General features: G+C 43.5%; 1 protein-coding gene across 3 annotated transcripts in view; it reads right to left on the reverse strand.

Annotated features, from left to right (window-relative positions):
* Positions 1-19,484, reverse strand: part of ror1 (receptor tyrosine kinase-like orphan receptor 1) — a 358,261-nt gene that overhangs the window by 28,986 nt on the left and 309,791 nt on the right. For all 3 annotated transcript variants that reach the window (XM_078561312.1, XM_078561311.1, XM_078561313.1), the window contains 4 exons: positions 5,447-5,574; positions 4,210-4,527; positions 2,372-2,617; positions 746-948 (listed from right to left, as the gene is read on the reverse strand). In XM_078561312.1, the coding sequence (XP_078417438.1) occupies positions 746-948; positions 2,372-2,617; positions 4,210-4,527; positions 5,447-5,574 (895 nt within the window). The remainder of the gene's footprint in view (positions 1-745; positions 949-2,371; positions 2,618-4,209; positions 4,528-5,446; positions 5,575-19,484) is intronic.

The raw sequence follows: 19,484 nt of genomic DNA on the forward strand, positions 1-19,484 counted from the left end.
CTTGCCAGCAGCAGGAAAGTTGGCAGGACGGCCGCCTGCCGGGAGCCCAATTAACCCACTAAAGTGGCCAGCCAAGGGCTACTTCCTGCCTCTGCGGGCATTTTGCACATGTTGGGGAGGGAGGGAGCCATGGCTGCGTGGGGAAAGCCCCAGTGAAACACGGTGAACAAGGGGAAGCCCTCCTCTTTTCGTGCCCCATGGCCCACAGAAAGGCCCCTATGGTGCCTCCTGTGTCTCAACGCCCCCAGCCCGTCACACGATCACTGTAGCTTGCCTGCCTGGGCTCGGTGTCCCCCAACCCCACTTACCACTTTTTGAAGGCACCCAACCATCATCCTGCAGCTGCAGCCTCAGCAATGGCCACTCTGGTGGTGGTGCTACTGAGGCTGCTGAGTTGCCAGGTCCTCTCATTGGGCAACTTGGGAGTTCCCCAATTAATTGGCCATTGCCAGGAATTTGACTTCCTGGGTCCTGCTGCTGGCTGAAGTGGGGGTCATCTCCCACTTTCGGCTCTGGTGGCAGATCTTCTGCTGCCTGCATAAAATCCTACCCTGGGCTTTCCCTGCATTGCCGATGAAGCAACGACGATGGAACAGGAACAGCTCCGAGGAATTTCCCAGCCAAAGTTTTTACTTTCGATGCAGTGGGAAAGTGACTGATGGGAGGACAGAATCCATATTTTAAAATGCAGGAACAGGATGGGAGAAAAAAATAACACACATAACACAAAACACTCATTTCTTACCTTTGGTTTGTATGCATTCAACATGGACATTTCAACATTTTGCCCTCGTACAGGTTTCGGCTGTCGCTGGATAACAGGTGTTGATGACTTTTGATTATTACGACAAATACAGATAAAGAAGAACAAGAGAGCAATTGCCAGGGGAATTGTCACACTAGGGACCAGGATGTAAAGGATCTCCATCTTGTTGTTCTCTTTGGAGTCTGGTTTGCAAAGAAAAAAATAATCTTAGCCCCTTAATAATAAGACACAACACAGCACACCTCAGTAAGAAAGAAGAAAGAACCTTCATTTATGCAACACTTCTCATGACTTGGGAAATCCCGAAGTCTTCCACAGCCAATGGAGTACTTTTGAAGCGTAATGCTGTTGTGATTTAGGAAAATGTGGCAGCCAATTTGTGCACACCCAAGGCACACCCACAAACAACAATCAGATAAATTACCAGATAACCTATTTAAGTGATGTTGGTTGTTGGCAAGGACACCAGAATAACTTCCCTACTCTTCTTCAAATTGTGCAATGGGACTGTTTATATCCACCTGTAGGGATAGCTAGGGCCACAGTTTGCCTCTGCCAAAACATGGCACATCAAACCGTCCAGCAATCCTTCAGTATGTTATTGAAGTCAGCCTAGTTCATGCGCTTACATCTCTGGCCTGTGTTTTGAAACCCCAACCTACTGACTCAGAGGGAAGATTGCTCCCACCAAGCCAAGGCTGATGTTTGGGTAACAAAGCATAACCAACACAAGTAAGAAGACACAACACTCCAATGTGCTTCAAAAGTACAACACAACATTCCCAAAGTACTTCAGCATAAAAATAGAATGTTGCTCAGTAAGAAAATATGCATGAACTGCAGGAATGAAGTGTCATGCTTTTTAGTAAAAAAAACTATGGTGAACTTCAACATTTCACTAACGTTACAAAATGCAATACCATCTTATAAGAGCATAACACACCTCAATAATAAAGTACAATTTACTTCATTTTAAAGTACTATGCATTTCAATAAAAAGTAAAAACATATTTCAGCTATAAAATTGTTTTCTATATTGTAAAATACAATAACTATTGGCTTTCAACAGTGACCTGATTTCAGTGGCAATAAGATTATAGATATTATTACTCATCCAATGATACCCTTAATTTTAGGGTTCACTTTCAGAAAAAGCTCAACAGGTGATCCTTCTTGCACCTCCATTCTCTGTTAAATTTTTCTTGTCTGTCTCTATTTTATCAATACTTCTATGGCAATTGCTCCCCCAAACTTTCCTGTATTATTCCTCCTGTATCTCAAAGAAACTAAGCCTGCAGACTGTTGCTGCTCATTGCATATTCCTGGTACCACCCTACACTTTGACTTCTGCTTTCTCAGGGCCCTCAAGACGGTGGAACACTCAGCTTTCCTTCCTTTTACAACATCCACGTTTTGAAGGCCCAGACTTAATATTGCCTGACCATTGATTTAACTTATCTTCTGCTTTTGTAATATAGTTGTCCTGAACTAGAGATCTTGACCCTCACTGATATTTCTCAATTCGAAAAAGGGTAAAAGTACAGTATACTGACCCAACGCATTATATCTCGTCCCCCTTCAGAAATTTCAATAGATGGTCCTTACCACACAGTGGAATTTCGCACAACTCCAATTTCACGGATTCATCCAGAGTGAAGCACCACGGAGCATCCTTGTGATTCCCTGGATTCCGGCAATATGAGTGGCCACCATTGAGTTCAGGATATTTAACTGCAGTGTAAGAATGACTGTGTGGATACTGGGAGTTCCATGGCTGACACTGTCGGCCTGATTTGGTTACACTCACAGTGCCCCGGTAATCAATACCGCTAATATTAAAACATTTGTGATCTGTGGGAGAAAAATAAGCACACTGTACAGAAACAGTAACCTGGTAGTACAGAGCTTGAATATTGATGAAAAGAGAGACATTAAACATTTTGTCATCAGGGCAAACACAAGAATGCCAAATTTCAAACGATCAAACAATTTATACTAGAGGAGAAAAGGGTGCTGATTGGTTGGCAAGTCGACTCTGGTTGGCCGAGGCACTGCTATGGAGAAAGCAATGGGGAACTACAGGCTCCCCAGGCTCCCAGATAATTCAAAAAGATATAATGATTAAACATCTTTCTTTTGTTTGCACTGAATGGATCTCTGCATATGTTGTTTCTAGCAAGCGTAACTGAGCCATGTTATGAGCTTGACTGATTATCTTAAACTATCTCTGTGACAATGCCTCAGCCAATCAGAGTCAACTCGCCAACCAATCAACACCCCTTTTCTCCTGTGGTATAAATTATTGTAATTGTTTGAAATTTGGCATCTTGTGTTTATCCTGAGGAGTGCAAGATGAAGAGCTTTGGCAACATATCTCTCTTTTCAACAATATACAGTGTAGAAATACCATTCAGCAGGAAGATTAAACAAAATTAGGAGTTTTTTGATGGTTGAATTAAATTTCCTAGCAAGTACCCAAGTCATAAACTAGGAAAGTTTCAGGTTCTGTTCTTAATTTGTGTTGAGTGAGTGAGCAGAGCTCAGCCGGAGCCACCTGTGGAGCACTAATTGGCCATGGCAGCCCTGGGTTAGAAACAGACAAATGAGCTGGGGTTCATACTGTTGATAACATTACAGCAGCCCTTGCTGGAAAAATATGTATCTGGATGTTGGGTAAACAAAGAATCAGGCTCAGCTGTGATGCCCCTTGTGGTCAAACAGTTTGTTGACATTCATTACGATACATGAAGAATGGTGGCCAATTGCTGCCTATGGAACCACAACCCACCAAGGAATCAAAGCTTTTAAGAAGGGAGAAAATAAGTGAGAAAGTAAACATGGTGCTTGTAATTGTGATTTGTCAATAGCCATTTTTATATTAGCCAAGAAAAACTGTTATGCTGCGCCAATATCTTCCCTTGTTTGAATACAGTTGGCAAGCTATTTGACCATGAAAGCTGAATCTGACTCCCCAATTGTTCAGTAGCTGATTGCACCACATGCTACCTGAGCTATGCACACCAGGACTGCCCCAAGGTCTCTGCTCAGTTAACTGACCTTAGCTTAGGCAGTGGTATGGAAATTATTGTCCTGGTTTATAGATTGCCCTGGGTAGAGACGAGGGGAAAGAAGTTAATCAGGATTTTTGCTGCTGATTGTAATGCTGCTCTGCTGGTAGTATATCCAATGTCCATGCATGCAACTGTCAGGTGTAACTGTTGAAGCCCCCACGGTGGAGTAGTTCTGTTAAAATTACACTGATCATTCATGAAGAGCAGTGAGTGTAAGGAGATAATTACTCACACTCATGAAATTATTCTCTGGCATCAGATACTGCCTTCAGTAAAGAGGGAAAGGAGTGTGAAAAACATTTCCATAGCAACCTCTCAGACTGCAGGACTGACTAATACTCTTTTTCAATCGAAGAACACATCCTTACTTACTCTTATTGATGGGTTCTGCCATAGGAATTCCAATGCGCATGCAGTTTGCCGCCTCTGGACTGTCGGGCATGGGGAGATCTTCACAGTTTGGCAGCTTCAATCTCATTAGGATCAAAGGATTTGACCTGGCGAAAATATATTCTGTCTTGCAAAGGTCATTTTCCAGGATTTCACACTCATCTCTGCAAAGGTCACGAGGTTTAGGCACTGACGAGGTATCATCGCAATAAGGGAAAGCAAAGTGGCACAGTGAGGGGATGGCAAACTGGGAACAACGATCTGTTAGGTGATTTGAGGTTCCAATCATCGTGAAAGCAGCTACAGGATAAATGAGCAAGATTATTAACTTGCTTAGAACTTTAAATTGTTCCAATTTTCCAAATCAGTAGCAATAATTATACCAAATAAAACTACCTGACTCAGCTCAATTTAGCTTTAGGGAATAATCAAAGTTACAGAGATTCTTTAACTAATTCCATCAACACGTATTTATTCGAGGAACTTGCAAGAGACTCTGGTTTTCCAAGAAAATGATTCTAGGACAGTTAGTTAACTGTAAATAACTCTGCCCTTTAAATGTTAAAAAAGATCCTCTGATAGGTCAGTGGGTAAATTCATTGCCAAGTGTGGAACTAAATGCTAAGGACTCTGAAGGTTCCAATTTCAATTCTAAGTCCATGCTGAGTTATCTAATCTCAAATGGATTAGCAAGGTGGCTTCTGATGGCTCTTCAATAAAACTTGTTGGAAAATGTACATCTTTGAATATCAGGCTAGAAAACAAACCCGACCTGTCTGCAATACTTATCTACTGTGGTTGCACAATGTATCGGTTCACACATTTAGAATGGCCTCTTGAGCAGGATATTGGAAGGTGATGAGTGTCTATCGAACCATGTGCCAGTATGAATCAGCTCTTCACCCAACTTGGCAAGTCCCAGAGGCTGGACCCGTAATTTACTATCTGCAGTAAAAGCTTTTAACTTTCAGTGTGGCTGGAGCTTGAGACCAGCATCTTCATCAAAGCATAAATACAGGAACAGCTCAAGTAAAACACAGCAGGTCTGGCAGCATCTGTGGACTTGAAATGTTAACTCTGTTTCTCTCTCCACCGATGCCGCCAGACCTGCTGAGTTTTTCCAGCATTTTCTGTTTTTATTTCAGATTTCCAGCAACCACAGTATTTTGCTTTTATCTTACAGGAATATTTCAACATTCTAATCCAATACCTCCCATACCTGTGATTTGATTTTCAATTTCCCCTTGCATCTGGAGCGAGTCCACATATATGCTGCTGTTTGCGATGAACCTTGCACAGGCGATACCCCTGTAGGGCTGACAAAAGCCATCTTCTTCAAACATAACTCTGAAGAGTGAAAGGAAAGGCAATAATGAGTTTCATTTTGAAGTGTTTGTTTAAATCATGATGGTCACTAGAGGGCACTATTATAAACATCTTTACCAATTTCAAACCCAGTTCTCGCGTTGCAATGTTCAAAAATCATCCAAGAACATCTTGAAAAAATTAAGTTATTTAAAAAAAAACAAATACCTTCAGTGAACTTCTAAATTTAGCTCTTTTAGCTGACAGAAAAAACAAAATTCTGAAGTGCTCCACGCTCACAGTATTATTGATCATCTATTTCTTATTAATTATTCTTTCCACCTCCCTTGATATCAATAATTCTAAGGTATAGGCTGCACAAGCACTGGCATCCTTCATACAAGTGACGATTCTTCATGAGTGTATCCAGACAGTGAGAGTAAACAGGCTATTCACAGCCAAGTCCAATCCTATCCAAAGCATGTGCACTGGGATCACTCCAAGGCATAAGCACATAATCTAAACTGAAATGCTCCTTTTCAATGGTGTCATCTTTTAGACGAGTTGTTAAACTGAGGTCCTGTCTGTTTTGGTCAATATTAAAGGTCTAATGGCTGGAAGTCTCTCAGTATCTTGGCCAACATCATCAAACACCGATTAACTGGCCATTCATAGCACTATGGTTTGAGAGATCTTGCTTTGGTTGCAGTGTTTGTTGAAACAATAATAATAAGTGGATTAGAAAGTAACGTGAGTGAACCAATTTTGGTTCAACCATTTTGGGGAGGGTTTGAACTAACTCAGCAGGGGTGTGGGAACCAGGAGAGAATATTAGAAAGTAATACCAGGGTGCACAGAATGTTGGGAGGGGCAGATAGCACTAAAATAGAGAATAGTAAGTTAATAGATAGAGTCGGAGTAAGGGGGCAAGTAATGAAGTCTAAATCAGGGTTACACTGCATGTATGTGAATGCACAGAGTATAGTTAATAACATTGGGCAGTTACAGGCACAGGTTGCCTTTGGGATTATGTGGTTGTGGCGATAACGGAGACCTGGCTTAAGGGAGGGAAGATCTGGGTGCTAAATATTCCTGGTTACAGTGTTCAGAAAAGATAGGAAAGGGAAAAAAGGAGGTGGGGTGGCATTTTTGGTTAAGGAAAGTATTGCAATACTGGAGAAAGAGAATGTGTCAGAGGTTTCAAGGGCAGAATCAATTTGGCTAGAGCTAAGGAATAAGAAGGGTGCAATTACATTGCTTAATGTAATATATAGGCTAATGGGAAGGATATAGAGGAACAAATCTGCAAGGAAATTCCAGAGAGATGTAAACCTCATAGAGTAGTTATAATGGGGGACTTTAATTACCCGTATTTAGACTGGGATAGTGGTAGTGTAAGGGGCAGTGAGGGACAAGCGTTACTAGATTGTGTTCAGGAGAATTTCCTACAGCAGTATGTGTCCAGTCCAACAAGAAAGGAGACACTGCTAAGACCTGGTTCTTGGGAATGAGGTGAGCCAAGTAGATCAAGTGACAGTGGGGGAACATTTAGGGGACAGTGAACTTTGTATCATAAGGTTTAAGATGACAGTGGAAAATGACATTGGTTAATCCAGAGTCAGAATAATCAACTGGTGGAGAGCGGACTTCAATGGGGCAAGGACAGAGCTGGGTCGAGTAGACTGGAACCAAAGGTTGGTGGGAAAAACAGTAGTTGAACAATGGGCTACCTTCAAAGAGGAGATGGTTTGGACACAGTCAAAGTATGTTCCCTCAAAAGGGAAGGGTAGGACAAACAAATCCAGGGCTCTTGGGATGACAAAGGAGAGAAATTTAGTTAAAGAAGAAAAAGTGTGCTTATGACAGGTGTCAGGTAGAAAATACAATTGAGAACTAAGCTGAGTAAAGAAGGTTCCGAAGGGATGTGAAAAAGCAAATATGAGAAGCAAAGAGGGATTATGAAAAAAGACTGCCAGCTAACATATAAGGAAATCCTAAAGTATTCTATAAGCACATCAGTAGTAAAAGGGTGGGAAAAGGAGGAGTTGGGCCGATTAGGGACCAAAAAGTAGATCTACACATAGAGGCAAGAGGCATGGCCGAGGTCTTAAATGAATACTTTGCATCTGTCTTTACCTATGAGACAGATGCTGCCCAGGCCATGGTGTCAGAGGAGGAAACTCAGTCACTAGGAGGGTTTATAATTGATAAGAAGGAGGTATTGGATAAGCTGTCAGTACTTAAAGTTGATAAGGAACTGGGACCGGATGAGATGCATCCAAGAATATTGAAGGAGGTGAGAGTTGAAATTGCAGAGCCACTGTCAATAATCTTTCAATGTTCCCTGGATTCAGGGGAGGTGCCGGAGGACTGGAGAATTGCAAACATTATGCCCTTGTTCAAAAAAGGTTGTAAAGATCTGTCCTGCAATTACAGACCAGTCAGTTTAACTTCGGTGGTGGGGAAACTCCGAGAAACAATTATTTGGGATAGAATTAATAGTCATATGGAAAAACGTGGATTGATTCAGAAGAGTCAGCATGGATTTGTTAAAGGAAAACTTGCTGAAGTTCTTTGAAGAAGTAGCAGAGATGATTGATGAGGGCAAGTTCGTTGATGGGGTGTATATGGACTTCCAAAAGTTGTTCGATACAGTGCCACACAACCACACAACAGATTTGAGGAAAGTTATAGGTCATGGAATAAAAGGCACAATAGCAACATGGATACAAAATTGGCGGAGGGATAGGAAACAGTGAGTAATGAGTGATGGGTATTTTTCGGGCTGGAAGAAGGTTTGTAGTGGAGTTCCCCAGGGGTCGGTATTGGGACCCTTGCTTTTCCTGATATATATAAATGATCTAGGTCTTGGGGTGCAGGGGGCAATTTCAAAGTTTGCAGACGACACAAATTGTGGGAGAATTGTAAACTGTGAGGAGGACAGTGTAGAACTTCAAAAGGACATTGACACCTTGGTGGAGTGGGCAGATAGGTGGCAGGTGAAGTTCAATACAGAGCAGTATGTGGTGATACACTTTGGTATAAAGAACAGGGAGAGACAGTATAAAATAAAGCATACTATTCTAAAGGGTGTGCAGGAGCAGAGAGACCTGGGTGTATAAGTACATAAGACATTAAAGGTGACAGGACAGTTAGAGAGAGCTGTTACTAAAGCAAACAGTATTCTAGGGGCAAGATCAGGCAGGTTATGATGAACTTATATAATACATTGGTTAGATCTCTGGAGTATTGTGTACAGTCTGGGCGCCACACTGTAGGAAGGATGTGAACGCATTGGAGAGAGTGCAGAAGAGGTTTACGAGAATGGTTCCAGGGATGAGATACTTCAGTTATGAGGAAAGATTGGAGAAGTTGGGACTGTTTTCCTTGGAGAGGAGAAGTTTAAGAGGAGACTCGATAGAAGTTTTCAAAATCATGAGGGGTCTCATGGACAGAGTAGATAGGGAGAACCAGAGGGCACAGTTTTAAAGTTTTGCAAAAGAAGCAAATGTGAGGTGAGAAAAAACTTTTTCACACAATGAGTAACTAGGGTTTGGAATGCACTGACTAGAAGTATGGTAGAGGAAGGTTCAATTGAGGCATTCAAGAGGGCATTAGATGATTATTTAAATAGAAACAATGTGCAGGATTACGGGGAAAAAGCAGGAGATTGGCACTAAGTTAAAATGTTCAGAGAGCCGGTGCAGACATGATGGGCCGAATGGCCTCCTTCTCCACCATAAAAATTCTGTGAGTTTGAGATAATTTGTAGAGACATAATAAAGTACTAAATAAGCGCAAGATGTTTTTCCTTTCTTTATGGGACCATTGATAGCAATCACCAACAAATATCCTGACCCTTGCTATTCCTTCTGGGACCAATGATAGTGTCGAGTTTTTAAGATATATACATACAGATAGAAGGGTTGTTAAATGACACGATCAACTCCCAGGGAAAATAGAAAAATAAACAATTTGATTGTATTATCTTTTTTTTTGAAAAAAAACATTATATATGTCAGTGTTCAGTCCCCAGTGGCTTAATGGATGAATACATAATGTAGGGACATTCGCACCAAGGAGTAGCCTGCAACATGGCTACATGTAGTATTTCTATCACTTGCTCGGTGAGATCAGCTAACTTAGTGCAGATCAAAGTTCAAGACCTCCATGGCCTATATAGCTTAGTGCTTCATCCTTTACTAACTGGGATTGGAAAAGTACAGTATAACTTCAGATTACATACTAAAGGCAAAACTGTTCCACCTAATTCTGTTGTGCAATCTATTAAATTGCTCTGTTATTACTATGCTGTAAATTTGGTTGGAAGACATGTTCCTATCATTGTGTCAGTGCCACTTGGACTGGCGTCTAGGAGTTTGTCTACTCTAGATGCATCGCATTGAAACGTATAACAATCTGACAGGGCTGGGCAGACTGGATGCAGGGATGATGTTTCCTCTGGCTGGGGGGTCGAGAACAAGGGGTCACAGTCTCAGGATACGGGGTAGGTCATTTAGGACTGAGATGAGGAGAAACTTCTTCACTCAGAGGGTGGGGAAGCTGTGGAATTCTCTACCACAGAAGGCTGTGGAGGCCAAGTCACTGAATATATTTAAGCAGGAAATAGTTAGATTTCTAGACTCTAAAGGCGTCAAGGGATATGGGGAGAGAATGGGAATATGGCGTTGAGATTGAGGATCAGCCATGATCATATTGAATGGCGGAGCAGGTTCGAAGGGCTGAATGACCTACTCCTGCTCCTAGTTTCTATGTTTCTATGCGAGGGCAAGGTGGCATAAGAGTGATTAGATTTCTCTAATGTTCCCTCCCTCCTTGTGAGAAAGTATCTTGAGCGGAATTTAGTACCTTTCCCTGTGCTGAGTTTGTTGGCAGATGGGAACCCCGTGGCCTTCCCGCCTCCACCCTGATTCAGTTTGTGGTAGAAATAGCCATGGATGGCTTTCCTGCCCCACTGCCAATTGAGTGGGAAATTAATGGCTATTTTAGGGCCTCATCCTGCCGCTGCTTGTATTAATCCAGCAGCCAGTTGGGGGGCTCACATGTGGGCAGCATGACAAGCAAACCCGTGTGGGGTTGCGTGCATGCTCCCTGTGGGGGGTGGGGTGCTCCTCGTTGCTCAGGGCCTGATCGAGGCACTGGCATCGGGAACGGAGAGGTCCACTGAGAGCCACCCCCTCTGCCCTTTGCTGCTGACCCCACCTCAAATCCCCCTCCCCATGGCCCCCATCTGGCAAATCCCTTCCACCATCACTCATTTATGGTCTGGGATCCAGCAATGATCCAAGGCCTTGGGGGTGTCGTACCTGCAGCAACTACCGCCTCCCTGGTGCTGCTGCCAGCCTCTGATTGGCTGGCAATGCTTAGTGGGAAGGACTTCTGCCTCCAGGGGTCCTTGATCCAAGGGAAGACCCACTGCTGTCCTGTTAAGTGCCTGAGTGGCACTTAATATGGCAGGCCTTCCCTACAAGAGGAGTCTTGCAAGCTGGAAAGCTGGCAGGCGAGCTCTCCTGTCAATCCCATTAAATGCTGCCCCTTGTCTCTGCTCAATAACTCTTCTCAGTGATGTAGCTACGATGAAGGATTTTGCAACTGATGGATTATGGGGCCTTAACGCTCCTGGCACTTAGGGAGTATTTAATGGAGATGATGGGGGACTGTCCCGCTGGCTGGGAAGTAGCGAGAGCCGTGTGTCACCACTTTTAGGGGAGGCCCGCTGAATTAAGTGCCATTCAGGCACTTAACTGGACAGCAGCAGGCCTATCTCAGGATCAAGGACCAGAGGGTGGAAGTCGTGCCCACCGAGAGCTGTCAGCCAACCAGAGGCCGGCAGTTCTATTGAACAGAAGCCCCAGTGGGGAGGCAATGGCTGTTGCAAGTACTATACCCACCCAACGCCTAGTATTGTCACTGGATCCCAGGACACAAGTGAGTGATGGAGGGAGGGTGGTCGGCAGCAAGGGCAGGTGGGTGCTCTTAGCAGGAACCCCTTTCTGATGCTGGGTCCCTCAATCAGGCACTGAGTGCCTTTGAACAAGGGACCCCCTGACCCCCACCCCAGGAGCCCGCAAGCAACCCTGCATGGGTTTGCTTGTCATACTCCATGTATAGTGAGCCCCCTGCCCACTGTGAGCTCCCTGCCCACTGATTGGCTAATAATAGTAGCAGCAGGATGAGGCCCTTAAGTGGTCAGTAATTGCCCACTTATTTGATGGGTAGGCCATTTATGGCCCTTACCGCATGGGGTGGAGGTGGGAAGGTGGTGGGGTCCCCACCCATCCCCCTCCCACCTGCTACAATGCCCCTACACCACCAAACCGTCCATGGTGGAGGTCATTAAATGTCTCCCTAAATGGATATGGAGAAATCATAGTGGCTGCATGTCAAATTAAATCAATTCTAATAAGAGCATCAGTGGCTCATTCATTGTCCCTCAGCCCTACCTACAATGGCCGATGCTATACTAATTTTCAATATGGCAACTCCAAAACCCTAAAAAATCCACCAACAGATCATGGGGTCCCTGAAGTCTTCTTTTTTGTGTGGTTTTTGTCTTCCACACTGAATCCATTCTAAGTATAATAAATATAATTTCCTGCAATGTTGGCAGTGTTTCCAGTGGATAGCTGACACTGCTGTTCAAAAAGGGATGGTTCCCAACATAGAAAAGCTTGAAAACCATCACTGTATATAAAATGTAGTTAGTAATTGTACCTCCCTAGATTGACTTATACTTGGCGTCAACATCTAACCTAGCTGCTTCAGCCATTCGATTCACATTGCTACAATCAGACTGGAGAAATTTTAGAAGTGACTTTCATGAACTATATATGTATGCAATATCCTTATAATAACCTACAAATCTTGGAAAAGCATACCACAAAATTCTAATAACTCAAATAATTCAAAGATAACTGAAAGTACCACACAGAAAAATCTCTGCCAGAAAAGGTTGTACTTTACAGAGGAACTGACTCACATTTAACCAACCTGGAATGAACTATCACTCCCAAATCCAATATTGCAAATCACATCTTCCTGAAATGGGATCACAATGCATTGCCCACAAAGGATATCAAGTGTAATTGAGGAAAGGATATTTCATTTGAAATAAATGTGATTACACTGGAAGGCTCTAGCCTTGGAAGGCTGCAAGCATTCGCGACAGCCCCACGACATCGTTGCAGGAGTTCCTGAGATAGTGCCCTAGGTCCAACCATCCTCAGCTATTTATTCATTGATCTTACCCCCATCATAAGGTCAGAAGTGGTGATGTTCACTGATGATTGCACAATGTTCAGCACCATTTGCAACTTCTCAGACACTGAAGCAGTCTGTGCTCGCACGCAGCAAGACCTGAACAACAGTCAGACTTTGGGCTGATAAGTGGCAAGTAACTTTCACATCACACAAGTACCAGACAATGACCATCTCCAAAAGGACAGAATGTAACTATCTCCCCCTGATATTCAATGCCATTAACATTGCTGAATTTTCCACTAACATCTGGGGGTTAACACTGATTGGAAAATTATCTGGACCGGCTACATAAATACTGTTGTTACAAGGGCAAGTCAGAGGCTGGGAATTCTGCAGTGAGTAACTAATTCCTGATTCCCCAAGCCTTTCCACCATTTACAAGGCACAAGTCAGAAATGTGATGGAATATGCTGCACTTCCCTGGATGAATGCAGCTTCTACAACACACAAGTCGTTGAACCCCATCCAGGACAAAGCAGCCCGCTTAATTGGCATTTCATCCACCATCTTAAAAATTCATCCACTGCACAGTGTGTCCCATCCACAAGATGCACTGCAACAACTCACCGAGACTCCTTCCAAACTCGCGACCTACACCACCTAGAAGGACAAGGACAGCATACGCATGGAAACATCATCACCTAAAAGTTCCCCTCCAAGTCACACACCATCTTGACTTGGAACTATATTACCATTCCTTCACAATCGTTGGGTCAAAATCCGAGAATCCCTCCCCAACAGTGCTCTGGATGTACCTACACAACATGTCTTGCAGCGGTTCAAGAATGTGGCTCACCACCACCTTTCTCCAGGTCAATTAAGGATGGGTAATAAAGTTGGGCCTCATCAGCGATGCCCACGTCCCAGGAATGAAAAGAAAAGGGACACCTACAAAAAGGTAAGTTAAGTTCATATACTTCTATTTTGAGAAACTGGGAGAAGCAGGAATTCACCTCCTAGCTGCACAAAATTACTGAATGCTGCTGCTGGCCTGGGCTTGTTACTCCCACTCCCAGGATTGACCTGCGCCCCGATTTTCCAAGTCTCTATCTGGTATACTGCATCAGGACATGGTTAACATTGGCAGCATGCTGGTTTTATGGAAATTAGACCTGAGGCCTGATTTCCAGTGAAGCTCAGGCCAACATCTTTGGGTGATCATTCCAGATATGATGCCAATTTTGCATTGCTTTTTTCTCCTATACAAGCATCTATCCCCACCTCCCATACCAACCACCTGCTTCAAACAATTATAGTTCCCGAGTATGTACCTGAGATAAACTGTCAGACTGTCTGAGTCCTAGACACAGCAGGTGGGTTAATGGTCATTTTACTTTGGAAAAGTAGTGTGATAGATTTTTAGTTTTCTGAGAAGGACTGGGCAGAATCCAGTTATGATCCCTGATATTTATCAATGTTTCCTTTCTCTCAGTGGTTCATTTTCTTTTTGTGACTTTTTAAAAATTCTTTCATGGAATGTGAGCATTGTTGGTTGGGCCAGCATTCATTACCAATCCCTTATTGCCCTTGAGAAGGTGGTGGTGAGCTGCCTTCTTGAACTGCTGCAGTCTATGTGGTATAGGTACACCTACACTGCTGTTAGGAAGGGAGTTCCAGGATTTTGACCCAGTGACAGTGAAGGAACGGCAATATATTTCTAAGTCAGAGTTGTGTGTGCCTTGGAGGGGAACTTGCAGGTGGCTGTGTTCCCATATGCACCTGCTTCCCTTGTCCTTCTCGGCCATGGAGGTTGTGGGTTTGGAAGGAACCTTGGTGAGTTGTTGCAGTCATCTCATTCCTATGACTACAGCTCCTTGAAACCACACTCAGTCAAATGCTGTCTTGATGTCAAAGGCAGTCATTCTCACTTCACCTTGACAGTGACTTTTAAGATTAAGACTTTTAAGATGACTTGATGGTTTCTGGGGGCAGGGTTTTTCAGTTGGTGTGCGGGGGCAGGCCCAACACGCTGACGCGTAAAATGACGCGTGATGACATCGGGCGTGCGTCCCGACATCATTGCGCTGTCTTATGATGTTTCCTTTGGCGGGTGTGTGCCGGAGTTGGCTGCGCGGCTGGCGATGTGTAAACAGCCTATTAAGGCCATTAAGGAAGTGATTAAGATAATTGTTAACGCTGCCTGTCCAACCTTAAGGTTGGCGGGCAGGCGAAAAGGCCAAGTGACCTTCACATATTTTAGGAAACCTCATCCACGAGCGGGATGAGGGTTCCTAAAGTTTTTATTAATTAAAAAATAAAAAAGAAATTCTAAAATATAAAAACATGTCCCGTCTCATGTGACACAGTCACATGAGGGGACATGTTTAAATAAATTTTTAATCCATTTAATCATTAATTACAATAGCGATTCAATCTCAGCTGCCTCAGGGAGATCGAAGCACTCTTTCACGTGCATGCTGACTCTCTCTCCCCCCGTCCGCACAGCTTGCGTCTTATGCTGGCCGAGCCTTAATTGGCCCGCCCACGTAAAATGGCGGTGTGGAGCTGATCACGGGCAACGATTGGCTCCATGACCGCCCCCGCCCACTCCCGCCGAGCCTGCCCGCCGCCTTAAAAGTTCAGGCCCGGGAGTTGCAGTTACAATTAGGTTTATTTTGTATTTATTCTGAAAAAATACATGTGGCTTATAAGAACGTTTTATTTTCCTCAAATAAACCTTGTGTGATGCAGATTAGTAGCCTGTTTATGGATGAGTTATAACATCCAGACAATGGTCCTTTGTTAGATTTAATAAAGATGTTCAAATTTAATAGGGGATTTTGATATAGAAGAAAGGGAGAAACTATTTCCACTGACAGGAGAACTGATAACCATAGAAAACGGATTTAAGTTAATTAGCAAACTTCCAAGGGGGAAATGAGGAGAATTTTTTAATGCAGCCAGTTATAATGACTTAGAATGCATGCCTGAAATCGGTGGAAGCAGATTCAATAGTAACTTTCAAAGGTGAAAATACTCACATACTTGAAAAGGAGGAATCTTTCAAAGTGCCAGAACAGACAGGGTGGGCTGAATGGCCTCCTTTTGTGGTGTGAATCTATGATTAGTTACAATCCTTATTAGAACAATCAACACCCACAGGGAAATGCAAAAATTGATACCAATCAGGGTATAATAGATAGCTAACTCCAAATGAGAGGTTTCCAGTCAGGTCTTCAGGAGTGACCAAAATTGATGTCCTCATACAAGATAAAAGCAAAAAACTGCGGATGCTGGAAATCTGAAACAAAAACAAAAATACCTGGAAAAACTCAGCAGGTCTGACAGCAACTGCAGAGAGGAACTGGTCCCACAAACAACATATTTGTGCGATTGTGCTTTTTTAAAAAAAGGGATTGAAGTCCGTAGTGATTTGCATTTCTTTTTTGACGGACTCAAAAGAGCAATAAAGGCTAAAAATTATGGTTGGTGAGAACAGAGTTCAAAAGTTTAACACTTTTTTATGGCATTGCTGGGTCCAATATTTTAATGGAGACATTAATGTATTTATTATTGTCTCTGTTAAACGGACAAAGGAAAGTTGCAAAAACACAATTGTTCATTCCACTATTATCACAAGTGTGAATTCTAAAACTTGAGTAGTATAATCTTTTCAAAATTGAAAATATTCGAAATGCACAGAAGAATGGTCACTATGTAAACTAAGTGAAAATTTGTTAGCAACTCTTTTGGTTTCGATGATATTGTACTCATCCTTTCTAAAATTACTAAAACATAAAAAGCCCTTAGTTTAAATAGTTGCATCAGCTTTTTGTAATCTAGATAATCCCCACTTGTTGCTTCAGGGCTGCCACAGGGGATAGGTGTGATAATGAGCCAGTCTTGTCCAATGGATGTAAAATACCTCGCTGGTTGGGATGACTATCGCTGTGCGCTGTAAAATTTTTCACTTTACAAATTAACATGACATATATGATGTCAGATTTGACACAGGATCCCAGAAAACTGTATTAAGGTTTCTGCAACTATATTTAAATATTTAAGATATCAGGATGACACCCATGATAAAGTAATTTAAATATAGACGAGTGTCAGGGTAAATTTGGATTAAAATCCTGCGAATGAAGAGGTTAAGCAGTGATTTGATTGATATCTTCAAAGTAATGAAAGAAATTGATAAAATAGATAAGGAGGGGGGTGGGGAGTGATAATTGGACTTTGCAGGGAAGGTAGGAGGGGTGAATCAGACATCACAATGGAGCAGTTGGACATACAGGAGGGAGAAAAAACAGCAATTTGCAGATGTCTGATTGTGTGCAGGTAAGCTTGCTGAGCCTGGAGGAAACATTCCTGTTCCTCATGACCCACAGCAGTGCCATAAAGACGCTTATCTCATGGGTCCAATCCTTCTTGCCTCCTTTTACCTCCCAGTAAGCCTAAGGTCCATTTAAACGAAAAATTCTGCTAAAATTGAGGCATGTAACCCCTTAAAAGATTTCAATGACCAACCCACCTCGTCAGATCAGGTTGGGTCACCCACCCCTACTAGACCAAAAGCGGGCGGATTACAGCTGGGACTGGAGCTGGGAATTTTTTTAAAATTACCTTTCCACCTGGCCCTAACCTAATCCTATCCTTGGGATGTTAAAATTTTAAGGAATATGAAGAGCGTGTGAAAAATTGAGATTTGAAAAAGCTGCCATGTCTAACAAAATGGCAGAGCAGTCTCAATAGGCCAATTATGCTGTCATTCCTATGTCTAACCCACCCAGCAGAAATTACTTATGGCCTGAAAGGCAGAATTATAATAAACTGCAATATGTCAGAAAATGCACCAAAGTATTAAAGTTCCAGAGAAAATAAATCTCAGGTCTTTAATACTCACACTATCTTTCAATAATTTCTAAATCCACCTCTACTGTCTCTCAAGCACCATACGTATCAAAAACTGATGGAAACCTCCCTACATTTACATACCTCACATAACTACCCAGAGCTCTACCTGAAGGTAACCACGGCAACATCAGCAAGGACACAGTGAGGTGACTTTTCCTTCAGTTTATTGAAAGGCAGATCTAGTTTATGGGCTGGATTTTACAGTTGCGCGCCAACAGCAGCTCCTGCACCCAGGAGCTGGCGGCGTTCTGACTTCCGGCTTCACCATGCGAGCGCACGCTATAAAATGTGCTAATTGCCGCCAATAAGTGGCAAGGGCGGGTGACAGACTGTCATGCCGCCCAATGCGGTCCAGACGTCGGGAATTAGACCCTGAAACTCTCTGCCATGACCCGGAACCAAGTCAGGTCGAACCTTTAAAGAGACCCTGGTCAGCAGGCAGTGTAAGGTGAACCCTAAAGGAATCCTGAAGGGAAAGGAAGCGTGGGCCAGAGGGCGTCATATTTCTTTGCACTGTATGAAGCTAAGTTCGTGTTAATGATTGCTTATGTCTGTCTGCAGCCTCACAAAGAACTTTAATTGAATATTTCAGCAAGCCTACTGAGGATTTGTACATTTATGTTATCTTTCCATTCATAGATATCTGCCTCATCGGAGCAAGGGGAGAGCAGCTTCAGAAGGAGCAAAGCTGCCCCAGGTTCACAGAGATGGCACTTGGTGCGCTCCTCCTTGCAGTAGAGGCTTGAGCTGATCGCCTCATCCCGAGAGGGGGGCAAGAGGAGGGATCACAGGCAGACACGAGCTGCGTGGGAGGAGGTGGCCGGGCATGTCTCGACTGCAAACGTGGTCAGGCAGAGCTGGAGTCAATGCCAGGAGAGATCCAATGGCCTCGTGAAGTCGGCAAGGGCAAGCTTGACATCAGCATGGACAAGGGGTTTCCAGTGTGGGGCACGCTTAAAAAACAAATCCAGCAGGTGTACCATGTGCCCAGCTCATCCACAGTTGCATGTTTGCATCGGCACACAGCTCCCTTTAATCATGCCATGGATCATTCCAACCAGTTATGAATCAGGCAACCCAAAAACTGTGCAAGCAGCAAGGCTGGAACAAAAAGCAGACAATGCTGGTAGAAGTCAACAGGTCTGACATCATGTGTGGAGCCGTTTGCAGTGACGATCGAATCCTCTGAGCTCTGAAGAGAGTCATGCTTACTGGAAAGTTTCACTTGGCCCCTATCTCTCCACAGATGATGCCAAACCTGATGAGGTCTACCAACATTCCCTGTATGTAAATCTCTTCTTCTATTTTGGGTGGTGGTTAGCTGGCATAATGACATTCACCTGACTGAGAACAGTCTTCAGCCAGCCATGCGCTCATCTGACAATGTTGCTGAGACATTTGAGTGCTTGAGAGTGTTAACGCCAACTCTATGTCTAATGTTTTCAGGAGAAGTGAGCTAAGAACACCAGCAAGCGCTCCCACACCAGTGGCGGAATCACGAGGCTCAAGATCCTCAGCGCATTTGAGGTCCCTCGTTGACATGCAAGGGTCAAGGCTTATAGGCATTGATGTGATTGGAGGGCGACCTAGTTCTGGTGAGATGACTGAGGCATCATACTGGATGATAGGATGAAATGATCACTGTAATTTGAAGGTGTATTGGCGACATGCAGGGTGTTTGGTGCTGGGGTTGCACACCCGTGACCGTTGGCAAGTGTCATCAGAGGGTTCAAGTCTTCGTTCATGGGATCATAGTTTCCACGGAGTTAACTAATGCATTTTTGGTTGGGTGAAGGTGTATCTGAGTTAAGATT

Source organism: Cetorhinus maximus, chromosome 17 (genome assembly GCF_964194155.1).
Source record: "Cetorhinus maximus chromosome 17, sCetMax3.hap1.1, whole genome shotgun sequence".
In the NCBI taxonomy this organism is placed as follows: Eukaryota; Metazoa; Chordata; class Chondrichthyes; order Lamniformes; family Cetorhinidae; genus Cetorhinus; species Cetorhinus maximus.